General features: G+C 49.7%; 2 gene segments (V, D, J or C); one reads left to right on the plus strand and one right to left on the minus strand.

Annotated features, from left to right (window-relative positions):
* Nucleotides 1-22,156, plus strand: part of LOC135886365 (Ig heavy chain C region, membrane-bound form-like) — an 89,480-nt gene that overhangs the window by 35,863 nt on the left and 31,461 nt on the right.
* Nucleotides 11,917-22,156, minus strand: part of LOC135886886 (immunoglobulin heavy constant gamma 2-like) — a 131,428-nt gene continuing 121,188 nt past the window's right edge. Inside the window, 2 exon segments of the C gene segment in view lie at nucleotides 11,917-12,000; nucleotides 22,005-22,138. Of these exon segments, the coding sequence occupies nucleotides 11,917-12,000; nucleotides 22,005-22,138 (218 nt within the window).

Raw genomic sequence — 22,156 nt, forward strand, 5'->3', positions numbered from 1 at the left:
GTGCAGCTGAGTAGGGAAAGCGCTGCAGTCTGTCCACACTGACAGCTGCCAGCGCAGTGGTGTGGCCACACTTGCAGCTGTGTTGGGAGCGGTGCATTATGGGCAGCTATCCCAGCATTCATGTGGCTGCAACGTGCTTTTCAAAACGGGGGGTGGGGTGGGGTGGATTGTGACAGGGAGTGTGGGGGGAGAGAGAGTGCTTTTTGGAGCATGTCAGCTCTCTATTTTGCAAGTTCTGAACTCCCGGCCCCCTGCTCATTCATTCACTCACTCAAAGCAAGCTGCAAACTGTTTGCTTTTCTCTGTGGTACGAGCTTTGAAACCGGCACTTCCGCATTCCTGCAGCCGGTCACAACAATGGAGAGGATTGGCCACTTGACAAGGTGATTAGTACAGCGCTGCAAGCATTTACACTCACACCCGTGAGTCGTAGCCACTCCGTTGCAGATGTTATTCCTCTCGGAGATGTGGAGTACCTGCAGCGGTGTACCCAGGGAGATACAGCGCTGTAAGTGCCCTGCCAGTGTGGACGGGGAGTGAGTTACAGCGCTGGGGGAGGTTTTACAGCGCTGTAACTTGCAAGTGTAGCCAAGGCCTCAGTAGAGCATTTGGTCAGTTCCTGGAGAAAGGAATGTTGAAATTAATTACCTAATCAAGCAACACTTAAAGGACAATGGATCTTGGAAGGCTCCAATCCACATAGGAAGTCTACTTGAGGACGTTCAAGGTAGCATGTAAACAATGGATGCTACCTGTAAAAACTGTGAGTCATGCATGGACATGTGACTTGCCCAGGTGACTCCTAAACTCCATCTTGGAGCTGGACTTTGCATAGGAGTGAGGAGGGGGTTTCCACCTCAAGAGAAAGTCTATTTAAATCCCTGGGAGACCCCTCCATTTTGTCTTCAGCTGGCTAAAGAGAGAGCCTCTCCACCCCCCAGGATACTTGAAAGAAACTGGAACAAAGGACTGCGTGCAAGGGGGTGAGTGATTGCTGGACCCGGACTAACAGGAAATTAGTCTGTAAAAATCTTAATCTGTCGCCCTGACATTTCATCTCGGGAGGTATGCTGCCTGCCGGGGGCCCGTATCCAAAATGTTATGGAGGCATTGTCGAGGATTATCCAGCCCTCTGAATACTACCCCATGCTACTCATCCATGTGGGCACAAATGATACTGCGAGGTGTGACACTGAGCGGATCAAGAGTGACTACAGGGCTCTGGGAGTATGGGTGAAGGAGTTTGGAGCGCAGGTGGTATTCTCTTCGATTCTTCCTGTCAAAGGTAGGGGCCCAGGCAGAGACAGATTCATCATGGAGGTGAATGCCTGGCTGTGAAGATGGTGTTGCCAAGAGGGCTTTGGCTTCCTTGACCACAGGATGCTATGCGAGGAAGGACTGCTAGGCAGAGATGGCGTTCACCTTTCGAGGAGGGGAAAGACCCTATTTGGACACAGACTGGCTAACCTAGTGAGGAGGGCTTTAAACTAGGTTCGACAGGAACAGGTGAGCAAAGCCCACAGGTAAGTGGGGAACATAGAGTCCTGGGAGATGGGTCGGAAACAAGAGGGAGCGTGGGCTATAATGGCAGAGAGAAAGGAGGGTCAGGGCAAAACTGGGAGGCAAGATCAAGCCAGTATCTTAGATGCCTATATACAAATGCGAGAAGTATGGGTAATAAGCAGGAAGAACTGGAAGTGCTAATAAATAAATACAACTATGACATTGTTGGCATCACTGAAACTTGGTGGGATAATACACATGATTGGAATGTTGGTGTGGATGGGTACAGCTTGCTCAGGAAGGATAGATGGGGAAAAAGGGAGGAGGTGTTGCCTTATATATTAAAAATGTACACACTTGGACTGAGGTGGAGATGGACATAGGAGACGGAAGTGTGGAGAGTCTCTGGGTTAGGCTAAAAGGGGTAAAAAACAAGGGTGATGTCATGCTAGGAGTCTACTACAGGCCACCTAACCAGGTGGAAGAGGTGGATGAGGCTTTTTTTAAACAATTAACAAAATCATCCAAAGCCTAAGATTTGGTAGTGATGGGGGACTTCAACTATCCAAATATATGTTGGGAAAATAACACAGCGGGGCACAGACTATCCAACAAATTCTTGGACTGCATTGCAGACAACTTTTTATTTCAGAAGGTTGAAAAAACTACTAGGGGGGAAGCTGTTCTAGACTTGATTTTAACGAATAGGGAGGAACTCATTGAGAATTTGAAAGTAGAAGGCAGCTTGGGTGAAAGTGATCATGAAATCATAGAGTTTGAAATTCTAAGGAAGGGTAGAAGGGAGTACAGCAAAATAGAGACAATGGATTTCAGGAAGGCGGATTTTGGTAAGCTCAGAGAGCTGATAGGTAAGGTCCCATGGGAATCAAGGCTGAGGGGAAAAACAACTGAGGAGAGTTGGCAGTTTTTCAAAGGGACACTATTAAGGGCCCAAAAGCAAGCTATTCCGCTGGGTAGGAAAGATAGAAAATGTGGCAAAAGACCACCTTGGCTTAACCACGAGATCTTGCATGATCTAAAAAATAAAAAGGAGTCATAAGAAATGGAAACTAGGACAGATTACAAAGGATGAATATAGGCAAACAACACAGGAATGCAGGGGCAAGATTAGAAAGGCAAAGGCACAAAATGAGCTCAAACTAGCTACAGGAATAAAGGGAAACAAGAAGACTTTTTATCAATACATTAGAAGCAAGAGGAAGACCGAAGACAGGGTAGGCCCATTGCTCAGTGAAGAGGGAGAAACAGTAACAGGAAACTTGGAAATGGCAGAGATGCTTAATGACTTCTTTGTTTCGGTCTTCACCGAGAAGTCTGAAGGAATGCCTAACCTAGTGAATGCTAATGGGAAGGGGGTAGGTTTAGCAGATAAAATAAAAAAAGAACAAGTTAAAAATCACTTAGAAAAGTTAGATGCCTGCAAGTCACCAGGGCCTGATGAAATGCATCCTAGAATACTCAAGGAGCTAATAGAGGAGGTATCTGAGCCTCTAGCTATTATCTTTGGAAAATCGTGCGAGACGGGAGAGATTCCAGAAGACCGGAAAAGGGCAACTATAGTGCCCATCTATAAAAAGGGAAATAAAAACAACCCAGGAAACTACAGACCAGTTAGTTTAACTTCTGTGCCAGGGAAGGTAATGGAGCAAGTAATTAAGGAAATCATCTGCAAACACTTGGAAGGTGGTAAGGTGATAGGGAATAGCAGCATGGATTTGTAAAGAACAAATCATGTCAAACCAATCTGATAGCTTTCTTTGCTAGGATAACGAGCCTTGTGGATAAGGGAGAAGCTGTGGATGTGGTATACCTAGACTTTAGTAAGGCATTTGATATGGTCTCGCATGATATTCTTATCGATAAACTAGGCAAATACAATTTAGATGGGGCTACTATAAGGTGGGTGCATAACTGGCTGGATAACCGTACTCAGAGAGTTGTTATTAATGGTTCCCAATCCTGCTGGAAAGGCATAACAAGTGGGGTTCCGCAGGGGTCTGTTTTGGGACCGGCTCTGTTCAATATCTTCATTAACGACTTAGATATTGGCATAGAAAGTACGCTTATTAAGTTTGCAGATGATACCAAACTGGGAGGGATTGCAACTGCTTTGGAGGACAGGGTCATAATTCAAAATGATCTGGACAAATTGGAGAAATGGTCTGAGGTAAACAGGATGAAGTTTAACAAAGACAAATGCAAAGTGCTCCACTTAGGAAGGAACAATCAGTTTCACACATACAGAATGGGAAGAGACTGTCTAGGAAGGAGTACGGCACAAAGGGATCTAGGGGTTATAGTTGACCACAAGCTAAATATGAGTCAACAGTGTGATGCTGTTGCAAAAAAAAGCAAACATGATTCTGGGATGTATTAACAGGTGTGTTGTGAGCAAGACACGAGAAGTCATTCTTCCGCTCTACTCTGCACTGGTTAGGCCTCAACTGGAGTATTGTGTCCAGTTCTGGGCACCGCATTTCAAGAAAGATGTGGAGAAATTGGAGAGGGTCCAGAGAAGAGCAACAAGAATGATTAAAGGTCTTGAGAACATGACCTATGAAGGAAGGCTGAAAGAATTGGGTTTGTTTAGTTTGGAAAAGAGAAGACTGAGAGGGGACATGATAGCAGTTTTCAGGTATTTAAAAGGGTGTCATAAGGAGGAGGGAGAAAACTTGTTCACCTTAGCCTCTAAGGATAGAACAAGAAGCAATGGGCTTAAACTGCAGCAAGGGAGGTCTAGGTTGGACATTAGGAAAAAGTTCCTAACTGTCAGGGTGGTTAAACACTGGAATAAATTGCCTAGGGAGGTTGTGGAATCTCCATCTCTGGAGATATTTAAGAGTAGGTTAGATAAATGTCTATCAGGGATGGTCTAGACAGTATTTGGTCCTGCCATGAGGGCAGGGGACTGGACTCGATGACCTCTCGAGGTCCCTTCCAGTCCTAGAATCTATGAATCTATGAAAAAGGGAGCATTCTGGAACTGGTGAGGATCTTATCTGTATTCAGTTTGATTAGACATATATTTGCGCATTTTATTTTATTTTGCTTGGTGATTTACTTTGTTCTGTCTGTTACTACTTGGAACCACTTAAATCCTACTTTCTGTGTTTAATAAAATCACTTTTTACTTATTAGTTAACTCGGAGTATCTATTAATACCTGGGGGAGCAAACAGCTGTGCATATCTCTCGATCAGTGTTATAGAGGGCAAACAATTTATGAGTTTACCCTTGTGACAAAGTTCCTCCTCTATCTTGGTGGGTCCTGCACTTATTGGCGGATTTTCTTGCCTCAGAGATTCACCATGTGGGTTGGGAAACAGCCCAGAGACCTTCCCCTCTGGAAGAACCCACAGTCCAGATTAATTGGGAGGTTAGGGGGGAACCCGGGCCCGCCCTCTACTCTGGGTTCCAGCCCAGGGCCCTGTGGACTGCAGCTGTCTATAGTGCCTCCTGTAACAGCTGCATGACAGCTACAACTCCCTGGGCTACTTCCCCATGGCCTCCTCCAAACACCTTCCTTATTCTCACCACAGGACCTTCCTCCTGGTGTCTGATAACGCTTGTGCTCCTCAGTCCTCCAGCAGCACACCCTCTCACTCTCAGCTCCTTGCGCCTCTTGCTCCCAGCTCCTCACACTCGCACCACAAACTGAAGTGAGCTCCTTTTAAAACCAGGTGCCCTGATTAGCCTGCCTTAATTGATTCTAGCAGCTTCTTCTTAATTGGCTCCAGGTGTCCTAATTAGCCTGCCTGCCTTAACTGGTTCTAGCAGGTTCCTGATTACTCTAGTGCAGCCCCTGCTCTGGTCACTCAGGGAACAGAAAACTACTCATCCAGTGACCAGTATATTTGTCCTCTACCAGACTCCTGTACCCCACTGGTCTGGGTCTGTCACATATCCCTCCCCCCTGCTCAACGCCAAGGGGTTGGGCAGCTTGGGACGCCAGACAGGGCACACGTGACAAGCCATCAGCGTTGCCATGATGGCTCCCTGCTCTGTGTTGCAAACGGAACTGGAAAGGTTGGAGGGATAAGAACCAACTGGTCACCCTTGTGTTCTTCTCCTTGTTCCGCTGCATCCATTGAAGAGGGGCATGGTCGGTCACGAGGACAAATCTGCGCCCGAGCAGGTAGTAGCGCAATGTTTCCATGGCCCATTTTACAGCGAGGCATTCTCTCTCCACCACTGCATATTTTTGTTCCCTTGGAAGGAGTTTCCGACTGAAGTATAGAATTGGGTGTTCCTCCTCCCCGACCATCTGTGATAGAACGGCCCCCAATCCTACTTCCGATGCATCCGTCTGCAGGATAAACTCCTTGGTGAAATCAGGGGCTATCAGTACGGGGTTACTGCAGAGGGCAGTCTGTAGGTCTGTGAATACTTCCTCTGCTGTGTCAGACCATCTCACCAGATCAGGTTCACGGGCTTTCACTAGGTCTGTCAGGGGGCTTGCCCTTGTGGCAAAGTGGGGGATAAATCGTCGGTAATACCCACCACACCTAGGAACGCCCGGACTTGTTTCTTGTGACTTGGTCGGGGCCAATTTTGGATGGCCTCTAACTTGTTCACTTGGGGTTTTACCAGACCCTTTCCCACAATGTAGCCAAGATATTTGGCCTCTGTAAACCCTACAGAGCACTTGGCAGGGTTTGCTGTAAGGCCAGCTCACCTGAAGGTATCGAGGACTGCCTCCACCTTCTCCAGGTGGGTTTCCCAGTCTGGGGTATGAATGACCACATCGTCCAAGTAGGCAGCAGCATAACTGTTATGCGGGCGTAATAGCTTGTCCATGAGGCGCTGGAAGGTAGCTGGGGCCCCATGTAGTCCAAAAGGGAGGACAGTATATTGAAAAAGACCCTCTGGTGTAGAGAACACAGTCTTTTCCTTTGCGTCTTCTGCAAGGGGAATCTGCCAGTACCCCTTTGTCAAGTCTAGGGTAGTCAAGTACCGGGCATTACCCAGACGGTCCACTAGCTCATCTATGCGAGGTATGGGGTACGCGTCGAACTGGGATACTTCGTTTAGTCGCTGGAAGTCGTTGCAAAATCTTGTGGTGCCATCAGGTTTGGGCACCAGCACGATTGGGCTGGACCACTGACTGTGGGATTCTTCGATGATCCCCAACTCCAGCATTTTTTTTACTTCTGCTTTTATTTCCTCCCTTTTTGCCACTGGCACCTGATAGGGCCTCATTGTTACTCTGGCCCCAGGGTTCGTGACGATGTGGTGATATGTCTCAGTTATTCGACCCGGTTTTGTCGAGAACACATCTTGGTTCCGGAAGATCATCTCAGACACCTCATTCTTCTGGTCTGGTGTTAAATTGGGAGACACTCACACCTGTTTAGGAGGCTTGTTTTCCTGGGTTAGGTCTTTTTGGACCGTTGTGCATGCCTCTTGTGCATCCCAGGGTTTCAGAAGGTTAACATGATAAATCTGTTCTTGTTTTCTGCGTCCTGGCTGCCGCACCTTGTAGGTTACTTCCCCCACGGGTTCAACCACCTCATAGGGCCCCTGCCATTGGGCCAGAAGCTTGCTTTCTGCTGTGGGTACCAACACCATAACCCGATCCCCTGGTTGGAACTGTCGCACTTTTGCCTGGCGATTGTAATGGGTTCGCTGGGCCTCCTGTGCCTTCTCCAAATGTTCCCGTACAATGGGGTAACCCGGGCTATCCAGTCTCGCATCTGCATTACATGCTCTATTATATTTCTCCCCTCATTGGGTTCCTCTTCCCAGATCTCTTTGGCGATATCTAGTATGCCACGGGGGTGACGCCCATATAATAACTCGAAGGGGGAAAACCCAGTTGAGGCCGGAGGTACCTCCCGGATAGCGAACATAAGGTAGGGTAGTAGGGTGTTCCAATCCTTCCCGTCCCGACTTACCACCTTCCTTATCATAGCCTTGAGGGTTCGGTTAAACCTTTCTACCAACCCATCAGTCTGCGGATGGTAGACCGAAGTTCTCAGGGTATGTATATGGAGCAGCGTACAGAGGTCCTTCATTAGCTTCGACATAAATGGGGTTCCTTGGTCGGTTAATATCTCCTTCGGTAGCCCCATTCGGGCAAAGATCCCCACCAACTCTTTGGCTATAGTTTTAGAGGCCGTGTTCCGCATGGGGACGGCTTCTGGGTAGCGAGTAGCATAGTCCAAAACAACAAGTATATATTGGTGGCCCCGAGCCGTCTTCTCCAGGGGTCCCACTAGGTCCATGGCTATTCGCTCGAAGGGTACCTCTATGATGGGAAGGGGTACTAAAGGTGCCCTCAAGTGGGGATGGGGACTGTGCAGCTGACACTCCGGGCAGGAGGCACAGTACCTCCACACTTCTTCATGTACTCCGGGCCAGAAGAACCGTCGTAGGACTCGTGCCAGGGTCTTCTCTACCCCCAAATGCCCCCCAAAAAGATGGCTATAAGCAAGACTTAATACAGCGTTCTGGTGTTTTTGAGGTACTAGGATCTGCTGTACCTTCTGCCCCTGCACTGATGCAACCTGGTATAAGAGATCCTTCTTCATTATGAAGTAGGGTCCTGGTCCCTGGATTTTCCCTTCCACGGGGACCCCTTCTATTTCAGTCACCTCCTTCCTAATGTTGTCATACCTTGGGTCTTCTGCCTGGTCCTGTCCAAAATTTCCTCTCCCGGGGCTAATCTGCCCAAGATCTAGGGGCCCAGTCTCTGTTGCCTCTACTGGTTCAGAAGCATTAGGGTGGGGGTCAGACTCAGGTGCTTCTCCCTCCTGCGTGGCCTCCTTTTCAGCTGCGTGGGTCCGCCTACCTACGAGAGCGACCCTCTGGCTTTGGGTCAGTATTCGGGTTCCCAAGGCCTTAGCTGCCCTTCTTTCCCTTTTTGTCTTTCTACCCTGTCTGGGAGTGGAGAACAAATCTGGGGATATTTCAGAGAAGATTGGGGGGTTGACAGTCTGCTGTGGATGCCTCACCAATTTTAGGGTCCCCATCTTTCTCCAATCCCCCTACTGGGAGTAAGTTTCCAAACCCTGGGAAGTCCCTCCCTATGAGCACCGGGTATGGGAGTTTAGGGACTACACCTGCTGCTACCTCAGTAGTGTTCCCTTGGATCTCGATTTTTACTGGGATGGTGGGGTAGTAACTAACTATCCCATGGACACATGTTATCCCCATATGTTTAGCCTGCAGCAGCTGACTATGCTTCACGAGCTTCCCTGAGATAAGCGTGATAGCACTCCCTGAATCAACCAGTGCCGTGGTCCCTATCCCATTTAGTTTCACTGGTCTGGTATACATATGTGGGGTTAGTGAGACCCCCACAAGGTGGATTAGGGAGCATGGATCTGCCCAGTTCCCCAGGTTACACTGCATAGGCTCCTCAGCATTGGGACACTGTGCAGCTATGTGTCCCCACTCCCCGCAGGCATAACATCTGTATGGAGCCCTAGGCGTTCCCCGGTCTCTTGGTTTGGGCAGTCTAACATCACGATCCTCTTCGCCCTCAGTGCTCCGACTCTTTGTGGCCTCTGATGGGCCTTCAGCCTCTCTCTTTTTCCACCTGGGCCCTCCTGGTGGCCCAGTCACCCGAACTTTAGGGCTTGGTGCTGCTAGTTTAACCCGGGGTGCCTCTTCCTTAACTGGTCGGGTCAGCTCCCTCGCTGTCCTTCGCCTCTCTACCAGGGCAACAACCTCATCATAGGTGGAGGGTTCGTTCTGGCTTACCCAGGCACGAAGGTCTGGTGGTAGTCCCCTCATGTATCGGTCGATGACCAGAACCGCTAGTATCTCTTCCACACTCCAGGACTCTGTTTGCAACCACTTTCGTGTGAGATGGATGAGGTCATACAATTGGGACCGCGGGGTTTTGTCTTCCTGGTACCTCCAACCGTGATACTGCTGGGCCCGCACTGCTGTCGTTACCCCAGATCTGGCCAGGATCTCTGCTTTCAGCTGGGGGTAGTCTGCCACAGCCTCTTCAGGCAGATCATGGTAGGCCTTCTGGGCCTCCCCACACAGGAATGGGACAAGGATGCCAGACCACTGATCTTGAGGCCAGGCCTCCCATAGGGCTGTCCTCTCAAAGGCCAGAAGGTATGCCTCTACATCATCCTCCCATGTCATTTTCTGCAGCCAATGGCTGGCCCGTATGAGCCGCGTCCCATCATGGCCACGATTCAGCTCTGTAAGGGACTTTACCTGGCTTACCAGTTCCCGCAACATAGCTCGGTCTTGAGCAGCCTGGTCCATCAGCAGGCGATTAGTCTCTTGCTGCAGCCGCACTGCCTCCTGTTGGGTGGCTGCCTGGACACGGGTAGCCTCCTGCTGGGCCGCCGTAGCTTGTATCAGTGCCCGCACTACATCATCCATTGTGGTGAAAAAAAAATAAACCCTCTCCCTTTTTTTTGTTTGTTGTTGTTGTTGTTGGTTTTTTTTTTAAATCACCCTCCTTCTTCCGCCGCGCTGTGTGCCCCAAGATCCCACCCCTGACACCAGTGTGACAAAGTTCCTCCTCTATCTTGGTGGTCCTGCGCTTAGTGGCGGATTTTCTTGCCTCAGAGATTCACCATGTGGGTTGGGGAACAGCCCAGAGACCTTCCCCTCTGGAAGAACCCACAGTCCAGGTCAATTGGGAGGTTTGGGGGGAACCCGGGCCCGCCCTCTTCTCCGGGTTCCAGCCCAGGGCCCTGTGGACTGCAGCTGTCTATAGTGCCTCCTGTAACAGCTGCATGACAGCTACAACTCCCTGGGCTACTTCCCCATGGCCTCCTTCGAACACCTTCCTTATTCTCACCACAGGACCTTCCTCCTGGTGTCTGATAATGCTTGTACTCCTCAGTCCTCCAGCAGCACACCCTCTCACTCTAAGCTCCTTGCGCCTCTTGCTCCCAGCTCCTCACACTCGCACCACAAACTGAAGTGAGCTCCTTTTAAAACCAGGTGCCCTGATTAGCCTGCCTTAATTGATTCTAGCAGCTTCTTCTTAATTGGCTCCAGGTGTCCTAATTAGCATGCCTGCCTTAACTGGTTCTAGCAGGTTCCTGATTACTCTAGTGCAGCCCCTGCTCTGGTCACTCAGGGAACAGAAAACTACTCATCCAGTGACCAGTATATTTGCTCTCTACCAGACTCCTGTACCCCACTGGTCTGGGTCTGTCACACCCTGTATAAGCTTTATACAGGGTAAAACGGATTTATTTGGGTTTAGACCCCATTGGGAGTTGGGCATCTGAGTGTTAAAGACAGGAACACTTCTGTGAGCTATTTTCAGGTAAACCTGCAGCTTTGGGGCAAGTAATTCAGACCCTGGGTCTGTATTGGAGAAGACGGGAGTGTCTGGCTCAGCAAGACAGGGTGCTGGAGACCCGAGCTGGCAGGGAAGGCAGGGGTAGAAGTAGTCTGGGCACATCAGGTGGCAGCTCCCAAGGGGGTTTTGTGATCTAACCCGTCACAATTGGTAACTGCATTTCAGGGTGGTTTTTGGGGATTTAACCAAGGAGAACGCTAGCCACTGTCCCCCAGGATCTATCTACGCATCTGTCCATCCTCATACATACACTTTTCTTTCTTTCTTTCTTTCTTTCTTTCTTTCTTTCTTTCTTTCTTTCTTTCTTTCACGCATGCCTCCGTATCTGATCGGTGGCTTTCCCTGCCCCAGAGATCTCCCCTTCCTGCCCCTCTGTCCCAGCCTGTATAGGCTGAGGGACGAAGCCCCAGCTCTCTGGGTTTGTAGCTAGGCCCCCTATCTTCCGAAGGGGCCAGTTCAGCGGGCACCCTTCATTTTATTCTCCATGCCCGGGGGCTCCCCCTACAGACATGACATGCCCCTCTGGAGGGCGTCAGGGGTCCCTGAAAGTCAGGGATGGAGGTTGTAAATGAGATGGAGTCTGATTTGTATATTTATTTATTTATTTATTTTCACTCAGTGCATAGACCAAAAGTCACACACACACACCGACCACAAAAATCCCAATGAACAGCTAAATATGCAACATACAGCATGATAGATACAACTCTGGCTATGGTCCTGCCCCAGGGCAGGGGGCTGGCAGGCGCAGGGGGTGGGGAAGGAGACATGGGGCCTTTCCGCTCTAGGGGGCACTGGCTCTGATCCAGCCCAGAGCAGGGACTGTTGGGCTCAGGAGGGTGGGAAGTGGGAGAGGGGTTGTTTCCTCACTAGGGGCACTGGTTCCCTGCATGATACGAGGTGTCCGGTCTCAGCCAAGTTCCCAGCAGGGCAGCATCCCCAGTGGCTGAGGGTGATTAGGCCACATGGGGTGAGGTCCTGTCTCCCCCAGGGGGGTCTCCCAGGGGCACAGCACTAGCGGGGGGCAGCTGTGGGACTCAGGGTGGTGTTGCCAATGGAGCCGGGAGTCCTGGCCCCTTGTCTCCTGGCGGATGGGGGCAGCGGCCCCTACACCACGCGCTGGATCACGTTCTTGTACTCGGGGCCACTCGCCTGCTTCAGCTGCACCACGGTGGAGAAAAGCCATTTCACCTGCAGGGGACAGAGAGAGCAAAGGTGAGAGGGGTCAGTGCTGGGGGGAGCTGCTCTGTCTGTCTGTGTCATTCCTTCCTGCTTTTATGCCTGTGTCTCATTCATTCAGTCTGTGTCTTATTCACCCATTCTTCCTTCTCCTTCATTCTTCTCTTCTTTCTTTCCCTTCCATGCTGCCCTCTGTGACGTTACTGACAGAAACTGTGACCGTACAGATCATTGTTGCAACCACTGTTCTATAGTTGCAGCAAATATTGTACAAAGGCTGTGGAGTGAGGTGTCTCTGACAAGGTGATGGTTTGCTGGTTATGATTGTGCTGTCTGTAAGTGTGTATCATTTTTGTAGCTGAAGTTATGAATATTGGCTCTGTACTTGTATCTCAATGTGTTTTGATTCTAAGTAGCCTCAGTGAAGCATTTGGTCAGTTTCTTGAGAAAGGACTATTCTCAGTAAGTGCCCAATCAAGAAACACTGAACTGACAATGGACTTTTGGAGAAGCCAATTCACATCTGAGCATTCCTGGGAATGTTCAAACTAACATAAGCAATGGCATCGGCCTGCAAACTGAGTCATGCATGAACATGTGACTTTCACATGTGACTCCAGACTCCATCTTGCTTCTGTTATTTACCACATTAAGAACAAAAGGGGTCCTTCCACGGGCAGAGAATGTAAAAGGCCCTGAAAACCCTTGTGTTCAGAAAAGGGGATAAACTTTAAAAAGAAAGCTACAAATCAAGAACTGAGAGATCTGTTAATGGCCAGTGATCAGAAAGCAGGAGCACAGCCCTTACCTGATACTACAGAAGCGGCAGAAGCAATCAGAATGCAAAAGGCAGCAAATAAACTGCAACTTGAGCATGAACAGAAATTAACAAACATTCGATGTCTGGAAAAGCAAAAGAGGGCTGAATTAGAGAAAGAAGCTGCTGAGAGAGAGAGAAGCCAAGGAAAGGAATGCTGAATTAGAAAGAGAAGCTGATGAAAGAAAGAAGGAGGCTGACGAGAGCTCTTAGAAGGAAGGTGCTATGGGTGGTGAGCGATCAGCTGTTGTGACCTGCACAGGATGTGCCATGTGTGTCTTTCTTCCACAGGAGAGAAGTGACTTTGTCTGTACAAAATGCAAGCTGGTCTCCATATTGGAAGAGAAGGTTCAAGGTCTGAAGAAACAAGTATCAACCCTGCGTTGCATAAGAGAAAATGAAGTTTTCCTGGACAGACGTCAGGATATGCTTCTATGGGCACAACATTCTGAAGAATCAGAGCAGGCTGCGCAGCGGGGACAGAGGGACTGTGAAGAAAATTGGCAGCATGTGACCTCCAGAAGAAGAAAGAGGAGTGTCCATGTACCAGCAATGCAGATACAGGTGAGCAACCGTTTTCATGTTCTCTCCACAGGTACTAATGCGGAGAGTGGACTAGATGATACATCTGAGGGAAGGGAGCAGAAGGAGACTCCACTGATTGGAAGGCATGAGATGCACTATCCTAGGGATGGGGTTTCCACGACCACTGCTCCCAAGAGAAGAAGGTGGGTGATGGTGGTCGGGGACTCCCTCCTCAGGGGGACTGAGACATCTATCTGCCGCCCCGACCAAGAAGCGTGCTGCTTGCCAAGAGCTAGGATTCACGATGTGACAGAGAGACTGCCAAGACTCATCAAGCCCTCGGATCGCTACCCCTTCCTGCTTCTCCACGTGGGCACCAATGATACTGCCAAGAATGACCTTGAGCGGATCACTGCAGACTACGTGGCTCTGGGAAGAAGGATAAAGGAGTTTGAGGTGCAAGTGCAGGGAAAAGGCCTGGGTAGAGACCGTCGAATCGTGGAAGTCAACGAATGGCTACGCAGGTGGTGTCGGAGAGAAGGCTTTGGATTCTTTGACCATGGGATGGTGTTCCAAGAAGGAGGAGTGCTAGGCAGAGATGGGCTCCACCTAACGAAGAGAGGGAAGAGCATCTTCGCAAGCAGGCTGGCTAACCTAGTGAGGAGGGCTTTAAACTAGGTTCACCAGGGGAAGGAGACCACAGCCCTGAGGTAAGTGGGGAAGTGGGATACCGGGAGGAAGCATGAGCAGGAGAGTGCAAGAGGGAAGGACTCCTGCCTCATACTGAGAAAGCAGGATGATCAGCAAGTTATATTAAGTGCCTATACACAAATGCAAGAAGCCTGGGAAACAAGCAGGGAGAACTGGAAGTCCTGGCACAGTCAAGGAATTATGACGTGATTGGAATAACAGAGACTTGGTGGGATAACTCACATGACGGGAGTACTGTCATGGATGGATATAAACTGTTCAGGAAGGACCGGCAGGGTAGAAAAGGTGGGGGAGTTAGTGCATTGTATGTAAGAAAGCAGTATGACTGCTCAGAGCTCCAGTATGAAACTGCAGAAAAACCTGAGAGTCTCTGGATTAAGTTTAGAAGTGTGAGCAAGAACAGTGATGTCGTGGTGGGAGTCTGCTATAGATCACCAGACCAGGGGGGATGAGGTGGACGAGGCTTTCTTCTGGCAATTAACAGAAGTGACTAGATCACAGGCCCTGGTTTTCATGGGGGACTTTAATCACCCTGATATCTGCTGGGAGAGCAATACAGCAGTGCACAGACAATCCAGGAAGGTTTTGGAAAGTGTAGGGGACAATTTCCTGGTGCAAGTGCTGGAGGAAACAACTAGGGGCAGAGCTCTTCTTGACCTGCTGCTCACAAACAGGGAAGAATTAGTAGAGGAATCAAAAGTGTATGGGTACCTGGGAGGCAGTGACCATGAGATGGTCGAGTTCAGGATCCTGACACAAGGAAGAAAGGAGAGCAGCAGAATACGGACCCTGGACTTCAGAAAAGCAGACTTTGACTCCCTCAGGGAACTGATGGGCAGGATCCCCTGGGAGAATAACATGAGGGGGAAAGGAGTCCAGGAGAGCTGGCTGTATTTTAAAGAATCCTTATTGAGGTTGAAGGAACAAACCATCCTGATATGTAGAAAGAATAATAAATATGGCAGGTAACCACTTGGCTTAACAGTGAACTCCTTGCTGATCTTAAACACAAAAAAGAAGCTTACAAGAAGTGGAAGATTGGACAAATGACCAGGGAGGAGTATAAAAATATTGCTCAGGCATGCAGGAGTGAAATCAGGAAGGCCAAATCACACTTGGAGTTGCAGCTAGCAAGAGATGTTAAGAGTAACAAGAAGGGTTTCTTCAGGTATGTTAGCAACAAGAAGAAAGTCAAGGAAAGTGTGGGCCCCTTACTGAATGAGGGAGGCAACCTAGTGACAGAGGATGTGGAAAAAGCTAATGTACTCAATGATTTTTTTGCCTCTGTCTTCACGAACAAGGTCAGCTCCCAGACTGCTGCACTGGGCAGCACAGTATGGGGAGAACGTGACCAGCCTTCTGTGGAGAAAGAAGTGGTTCGGGACTATTTAGAAAAGCTGGTCGTGCACAAGTCCATGGGGCTGGATGCGCTGCATCCGAGGGTGCTAAAGGAGTTGGCGGATGAGATTGCAGAGCCATTGGCCATTATCTTTGAAAACTCATGGCGATCGGGGGAGGTCCCGGATGACTGGAAAAAGGCTAATGTAGTGCCCATCTTTAAAAAAGGGAAGAAGGAGGATCCAGGGAACTACAGGCCAGTCAGCCTCACCTCAGTCCCTGGAAAAATCATGGAGCAGGTCCTCAAGGAATCAATTCTGAAGCACTTAGAGGAGAGGAAAGTGATCAGGAACAGTCAGCATGGATTCACCAACGGCAAGTCATGCCTGACTAACCTAATTGCCATCTATGACGAGATAACTGGCTCTGTGGATGAGGGGAAAGCAGTGGATGTGTTATTCCTTGACTTTAGCAAAGCTTTTGATATGGTCTCCCACAGTATTCTTGCCAGCAAGTTAAAGAACAGGGATCAGCAACCTTTGGCATGTGGTCCGCCAGGGTGCCGGGCTGGTTTGTTTACTGGCAGCATCCGCAGGTTCGGTCGATCGTGGCTCCCACTCGCCACGGTTTGCCACTCCAGGCCAATGGGGGCTGCGGGAAGTGGCGTGGGCCGAGGGATGTGCTGGCGTGCCAAAGGTTGCTGATCCCTGTTAAAGAAGTACGGGCTGGATGAATGGACTATAAGGTGGATAGAAAGCTGGCTAGATTGTTGGGCTCGGTGGGTAGTGATCAATGGCTCCATGTCTAGTTGGCAGCCGGTATCAAGCGGAGTGCCCCAAGGGTCGGTCCTGGGGCAGGTTTTGTTCAGTATCTTCGTTAATGATCTGGAGGATGTTGTGGACTGCACCCTCAGCAAGTTTGCAGATGACACTAAACTGGGAGGAGTGGTAGATACGCTGGAGGGTAGGGATAGGATACAGAGGGACCTAGACAAATTAGAGGATTGGGCCAAAAGAAATCTGATGAGGTTCAACAAGGACAAGTGCAGAGTCCTACACTTAGGACCAGGGCCTCTGAGAGCGGGTTCGGGCCCCGGTGAAAATTTTTTTTCAGGCCCCCCAGCAAGGGCAGACCGGCTAAACAGGGCTGACGAGAAGGGGGGAAGCCGGGGCCCGGGCCCCCTTCTTTACCACCGGGCCCCGGTAATTTGTACCAGCTTCCCCCCACTCTCGTCGGCCCTGCTTAGAATGGAAGAATCCCATGCACTGCTACAGACTGAATAACTAGGCAGCAGTTCTGCAGAAAAGGACCTAGGGGTTACAGTGGACGAGAAGCTGGATATGAGTCAACAGTTTGCCCTTGTTGCTAAGAAGGCTAATGACATTTTGGGCTGTATAAGTGGGGCATGGCCAGCAGATCGAGGGATGTGATCATTCCCCTCTATTCAATATTGGTGAGGCCTCATCTGGAGTACTGTGTCCAGTTTTGGGTCCCACACTACAAGAAGGATGTGGAAAAATTGGAAAGAGTCCAGCGGAGGGCAACAAAAATGATTAGGGGTCTGGAGCACATGACTTATGAGGAGAGGCTGAGGGAACTGGGATTGTTTAGTCTCCAGAAGAGAAGAATGAGGGGGGATTTGATAGCTGCTTTCAACTACCTGAGGGGGGGTTCCAAAGAGGATGGAGCTCGGCTGTTCTCAGTGGTGGCAGATGACAGAACAAGGAGCAATGGTCTCAAGTTGCAGTGGGGGAGGTTTAGGTTGGATATTAGGAAACACTATTTCACTAGGAGGGTGGTGAAGCACTGGAATGGGTTACCTAGGGAGGTAGTGGAATCTCCTTCCTTAGCGGTTTTTAAGGCCCGGCTTGACAAAGCCCTGGCTGGGATGATTTAGTTGGGAATTGGTCCTGCTTTGAGCAGGGGGTTGGACTAGATGACCTCCTGAGGTCCCTTCCAACCCTGATATTCTATGATTCTATGAGAGAGGAAAGGGCTCGTAGGGGGCATGTGGAACTGCTGGCTGCTGAGGAGAAGGCTCACCAACTTCAGCTCCAAGTAATGAAAGAGCAAAGAAAGTCATCACCACTGGGTATTCCGCTTCCCCGCCATAACGAAAGAAACTGGGAAAGGATCTGTCCCATTTACAAAGATACTGAAGACATAGAGAAGTTTTTGTTTACATTCGAACGTTTATGCACTCTGCATGGGATCCCAGATGAGCAGCGAATGCCTGTCTTGCTGACCAAATTGACGTGAAAAGCCAGGGCACAAGGAGAGCATAAAGGTGATTTGATTGTGTTACCTACTGACAGTTTGGAAACTTGTAGCAAGAAGGAAATAATTCCTAAACTTGTGTGTGTTGAGCCTGACAACTTCCATGTTGCCGGTGACAGTGAGGAAAGTTGCAGAAGGAAAGAGAGTACCTCTAACCTTTTATCTAGTGAGTCTATGAGTTTGCCCGAAAGGGGATTGTGTAGAAATTTGCCTGATGAGCCAAAGGTAATCCGGAATGTAAGTGAAACCCAGAAAAAGTCTGTTGTTGCTCAGGAAAGTGTTCCTTTAGAGCAAGCACTAGGTGAAAAGGGTAAGGGCAGAATTTCTGTGAAGGGTGAATTGTTGCTTAGAGAAGGTCCTAGGGAAAGGAATCCTCATGGTAATCTGTGCAAGCAGTTTGCTGTAGCTGAAGGATCTGGAAGTAATTTAATCAAGAAAGTTTCAGTTCCTAACAGCCAGAAATTTTCTGTTGTGAATGGATCCACTGACTTTCCTTTTGAAAGATCCAGTGTGGATAGCTTTGAGAAGGTCTCAAATGGAGTAAAAGCTGTTAAGAAAGTTGAGCAGCCCTATAACACCAAGTGGCTGTGCTTGACCAGTTTGTTGGGGAGACAAGGTTGTTGAGAGAGAAATGTCTCCATGCTGATTCTTTAAGCGAGGAGTCTGTGCTTCAGGGTCTGAGGACAGATTTGGCTACTAATGTTTTAGAGCAGAACAGTTTTATGGCCGAATGCTTGAGGATGCAGGGGAGAGCAAGCAAACTCTCACCCTCAGACTCTTTGGATTTGTGTGGTATCTCTTCAAGACAGAGTCCAGCCATGGAATTGGTAGCAGTTAAGAATCTGAAAACTGGTGAACAGGCTCCTGTCTGTGCTGATCCAAATTACTTGGCTGGCAGGGAGAAGAAGGACTTGCTAATAGCTGTTGGAAAAAGAGAGCACACCCAATCAGCCAGTGAATTCTGTTAGGCAAAAGAAATCAGGGTTTGATCCTTCAGGACAAGGAGGAAAAAGAGAAGTTAATTTTGCAAAGGAAAGCCACAGGTTAACCCTAAAATGCCAAAAGCCCAATGGTATTGAGCCAAAGGTGTGGCATGACAAAAATGATTGTAGATCAGGGATCGGCAACCTTTGGCACATGGTTCACCAGGGCAGGGCCGCCGGGGGGGGGGCAAGTGGGGCAATTTGCCCCAGGCCCCGAGCCCCGCAGGGGCCCCCACAAGAATCTCTGAGGCTCCCCTCTGGCCCTGCCTCCGCCTTCGCCTTCCCCCATCCCCCGGCGCCTCAGCACTCCGCGTCCAGGAGCGGCCCTGGACAGCGCTGCAGTGGCGTGGCTCCAGTGGGACCTGAGCTCCTCCCTCTCAGAGCCGCATGGTAAGGGGGCGGGGCTCCGAGCTCCGGGCCGAGCGGCGGGAGTTCAGGTCCCACTGGAGCCACGCCGCTGCAGCGCTGTCCAGGGCCGCTCCTGGACACGGCGCGCTGAGGCTCTGGGAGAGGGGGGAGGCGGGGGTAAGCTGCATGGTAAGGGGCTGGGAGGGGGGGTTGGATAAGGGGCAGGGAGTCCCAGGGACAGTCAGGGAACGGGGGACGGGGGTTGGATCATGGGCGTTCTGGGGGTCTGTCAGGACTCGGCGGGGGGTTGGATAGGGGTCGGGGCAGTCAGGGGACAGGGAGCGGGGGGGGGTTGGTGGGGGGCGGCATCCTGGGGTGGTGGTTGGGGGGGTGTCTCGGGGGGGTCAGGGGACAAGGAGCAGGATGCGTCGGGGATTCTGAGGGGGGTAGTCAGGAGGCAGGAAGTGGGTGGGGGTCGGATAGGGGGCAGGGCCAGGCTGTTTGGGGAGGCACAGCCTTCCCTACCCTAAAGCTCATTCAGCAGTTTGAGGCTTGCAGAGAGCTATTTAACACAAAGAGCCAAGCTATTATCTTTTCCCTTAGGGCTACCATCCCTTTCACTTCTCAAATGCCAAATTATAGTCTACATTTCATTTCAGTGCCAGAGGGAGATTCATGTCAGGGGAGGGGAGCTTCATTTCAAATTAGCCACTTCAGATTAACAGTGATAGAGCCAAGAGAGCCATGGGGGAGGGATCACATGAGAAGAACAATATCCTGCACTACCTACCTCCTTCCCAACCCTACCAAGGGAGACCCCCCTCCCCTGCATTCCCCGAGGCTCCAGAGGGGTTAATTCAGTGGGTCTCAAACTTTTGTACTGGTGACCCCTTTCACATAGCAAACCTCTGAGTGCAACCCCCCCTTATAAATTAAAAACACCTTTTTATATATTTAATACTATTATAAATGCTGGAGGCAAAGCGGGGTGGAGGTGGAGGCTGACAGCTCGCGACCCCCAGTAATAACCTCGTGACCCCCTGAGGGGTCCCGACCCCCAGTTTGAAACCGCTGGGTTAATTTAATTTTAGCACCCTGTGTCCATTCACATGCATGTGCTATTGTGAGCACTTCAGTTTTCACAACATAGGCTCATCCCAGATTCTGGAACAAGCTCAAATGCTCAGTTCGTGGAGTATGTACATAAGCTATACTAAAGACAAACCCACAGTAACCGTCTCCAGTTTGTGAGGGACCCCATGGAGCCAGTCTCTAGGAAACAGATAAATTCATGGAGGTTAAGTCCGTTAATGGCTATTAGCCAGGATGGGTAAGGAATGGTGTCCCTAGCCTCTGTTTGTTAGAGGGTGGAGATGGATGGCAGGAGAGAGATCACTTGATCATTACCTATTAGGTTCACTCCCTCTGGGGCACCTGGTATTGGCCACTGTCGTTAGACAGGATACTGGGCTAGATGGACCTTTGGTCTGACCCAGTACGGCCGTTCTTATCTTCTAACCTAAATGAACCCGAAGTTATGGAGACAGATATGAGTCAAGGAATCCAGCAGAGTATCAGAAACCTGGAGAAGTCTCTGACTGGATGGGCTCAGGCGTTCGGTCACAAGCTGAGGTGGTTCAAAAGTTTTGGATTTTTTTAAGCAGAATTTTTTTTATTGTTTCTTTAAACAATGATACACAGCAAGCAGCAAAAATTTGGCCACACACTTCTGAAACCCCAAACCATGTTCAGGTTTTGGCAGACTAATTTCAGCTTTTCAATTAAAAAAAACACAACAAATTTTGAAGGAAAGTAGACATTGTCTGTGATTTTTTCTGCTTTTTAAAACCCCCTAGTTTTCGATCCAAAAAAAGTTTTGACAGAAAATATTTGTCCAACCCTTTTAATGAGCTTTAGTGCCTTTTAGCACTAGCTGATGCTGAGAACCAGTGATACCTTGTAAAGGTGACTTGAAAAGAAGTTTTCTCAAAACTGGGTTTGTGCCGAGATGCAGAAGGTTTTTAAATGTTTATTTTTCCCAGGGCTGCCTGGGTGGGGGAGGGAGGCAAGTGGGGCAATTTGCCCCGGGCTCCGCAGGGGCCCCCATGAGAATATAGTATTCTATAGTATTGAAACTTTTTTTTATGGAAGGGGCCCCCGAAATTGCTTTGCCCCAGGCCCCCTGAATCCTCTGGGCGGCCCTGCACCAGGGTAAGCACCCTGGCTGGCCAGGCTGGTTTGTTTACCTGCTGCGTCTGCAGGTTCGGCAGATCACGGTTCCCACTGGCCCCGGTTCATTGCTCCAGGCCAATGGGGGCGGCGGGAAGTGGTGGCCAGCACATCCCTCAGCCCGCGCCGCTTCCTGCCGCCCCCATTGGCCTGGAGTGGAGAACCGCGGCCAATGGGAGCCGCAATCGGCCAAACCTGCTGACGCAGCAGGTAAACAAACCGTCCCGTCCCGTCAGGGTGCTTACCCTGGCGAGCCGCATGCCAAAGGTTGTCGATCCCTGATGTAGCTGGACACTTGCAATGAATTTATTGTTATTGCTAATGGTAATTGTTGTAACTAATATGTTGCTATTACCAAGAACTGTAAAAATGTGGGTAAGATCTGATTTGTATATTGACCTGGGTCTGGGGCTTGGTCCGTTGGGATTGGGAGAACTTTTTTTCTTTTACTTGGGTATTGGTTTTCATAACCATTTGTCCCCATAACAAGTGGCACTGGTGGTGATACTGGGAAACTCGGGTATCTAAGAGAATTGCTTGTATGACTTATTGTTAGCCAGTGGGATAAAACCAAAGTCTTCTCTGTCTGTCTGGTTTGGTGTGCCTTAGAAGTAGAGAAACCCCAGCCTTGGGCTGTAACTGCCCTTCTCTAAACAATTTGTCCTGAATTGATACTCTCAGTAGTGTCCTACCAAATGCAGCATCGTTACAAGAGGCAGCATCGTTATACCCTCTACTGTGCTAAACTTGTTCATTCCTTGTTCCTACATTCGTTCTCTCTCTCTCACCTTGAACAGGGTCACGGTGGCGCTGTAGCACACGCTCAAGAGGAAGAGGGTGATGAAGACCGAGATGGTGGACCAGAGGCCGTCTAGCTCCTTATCTCCATCCTCACTGCAAAACTCACCTGACACGATCACCTCTGTTGGGGGGAGAGAAA

The sequence above is a fragment of the Emys orbicularis genome, chromosome 12, assembly GCF_028017835.1.
Source record: "Emys orbicularis isolate rEmyOrb1 chromosome 12, rEmyOrb1.hap1, whole genome shotgun sequence".
NCBI lineage: Eukaryota > Metazoa > Chordata > Testudines > Emydidae > Emys > Emys orbicularis.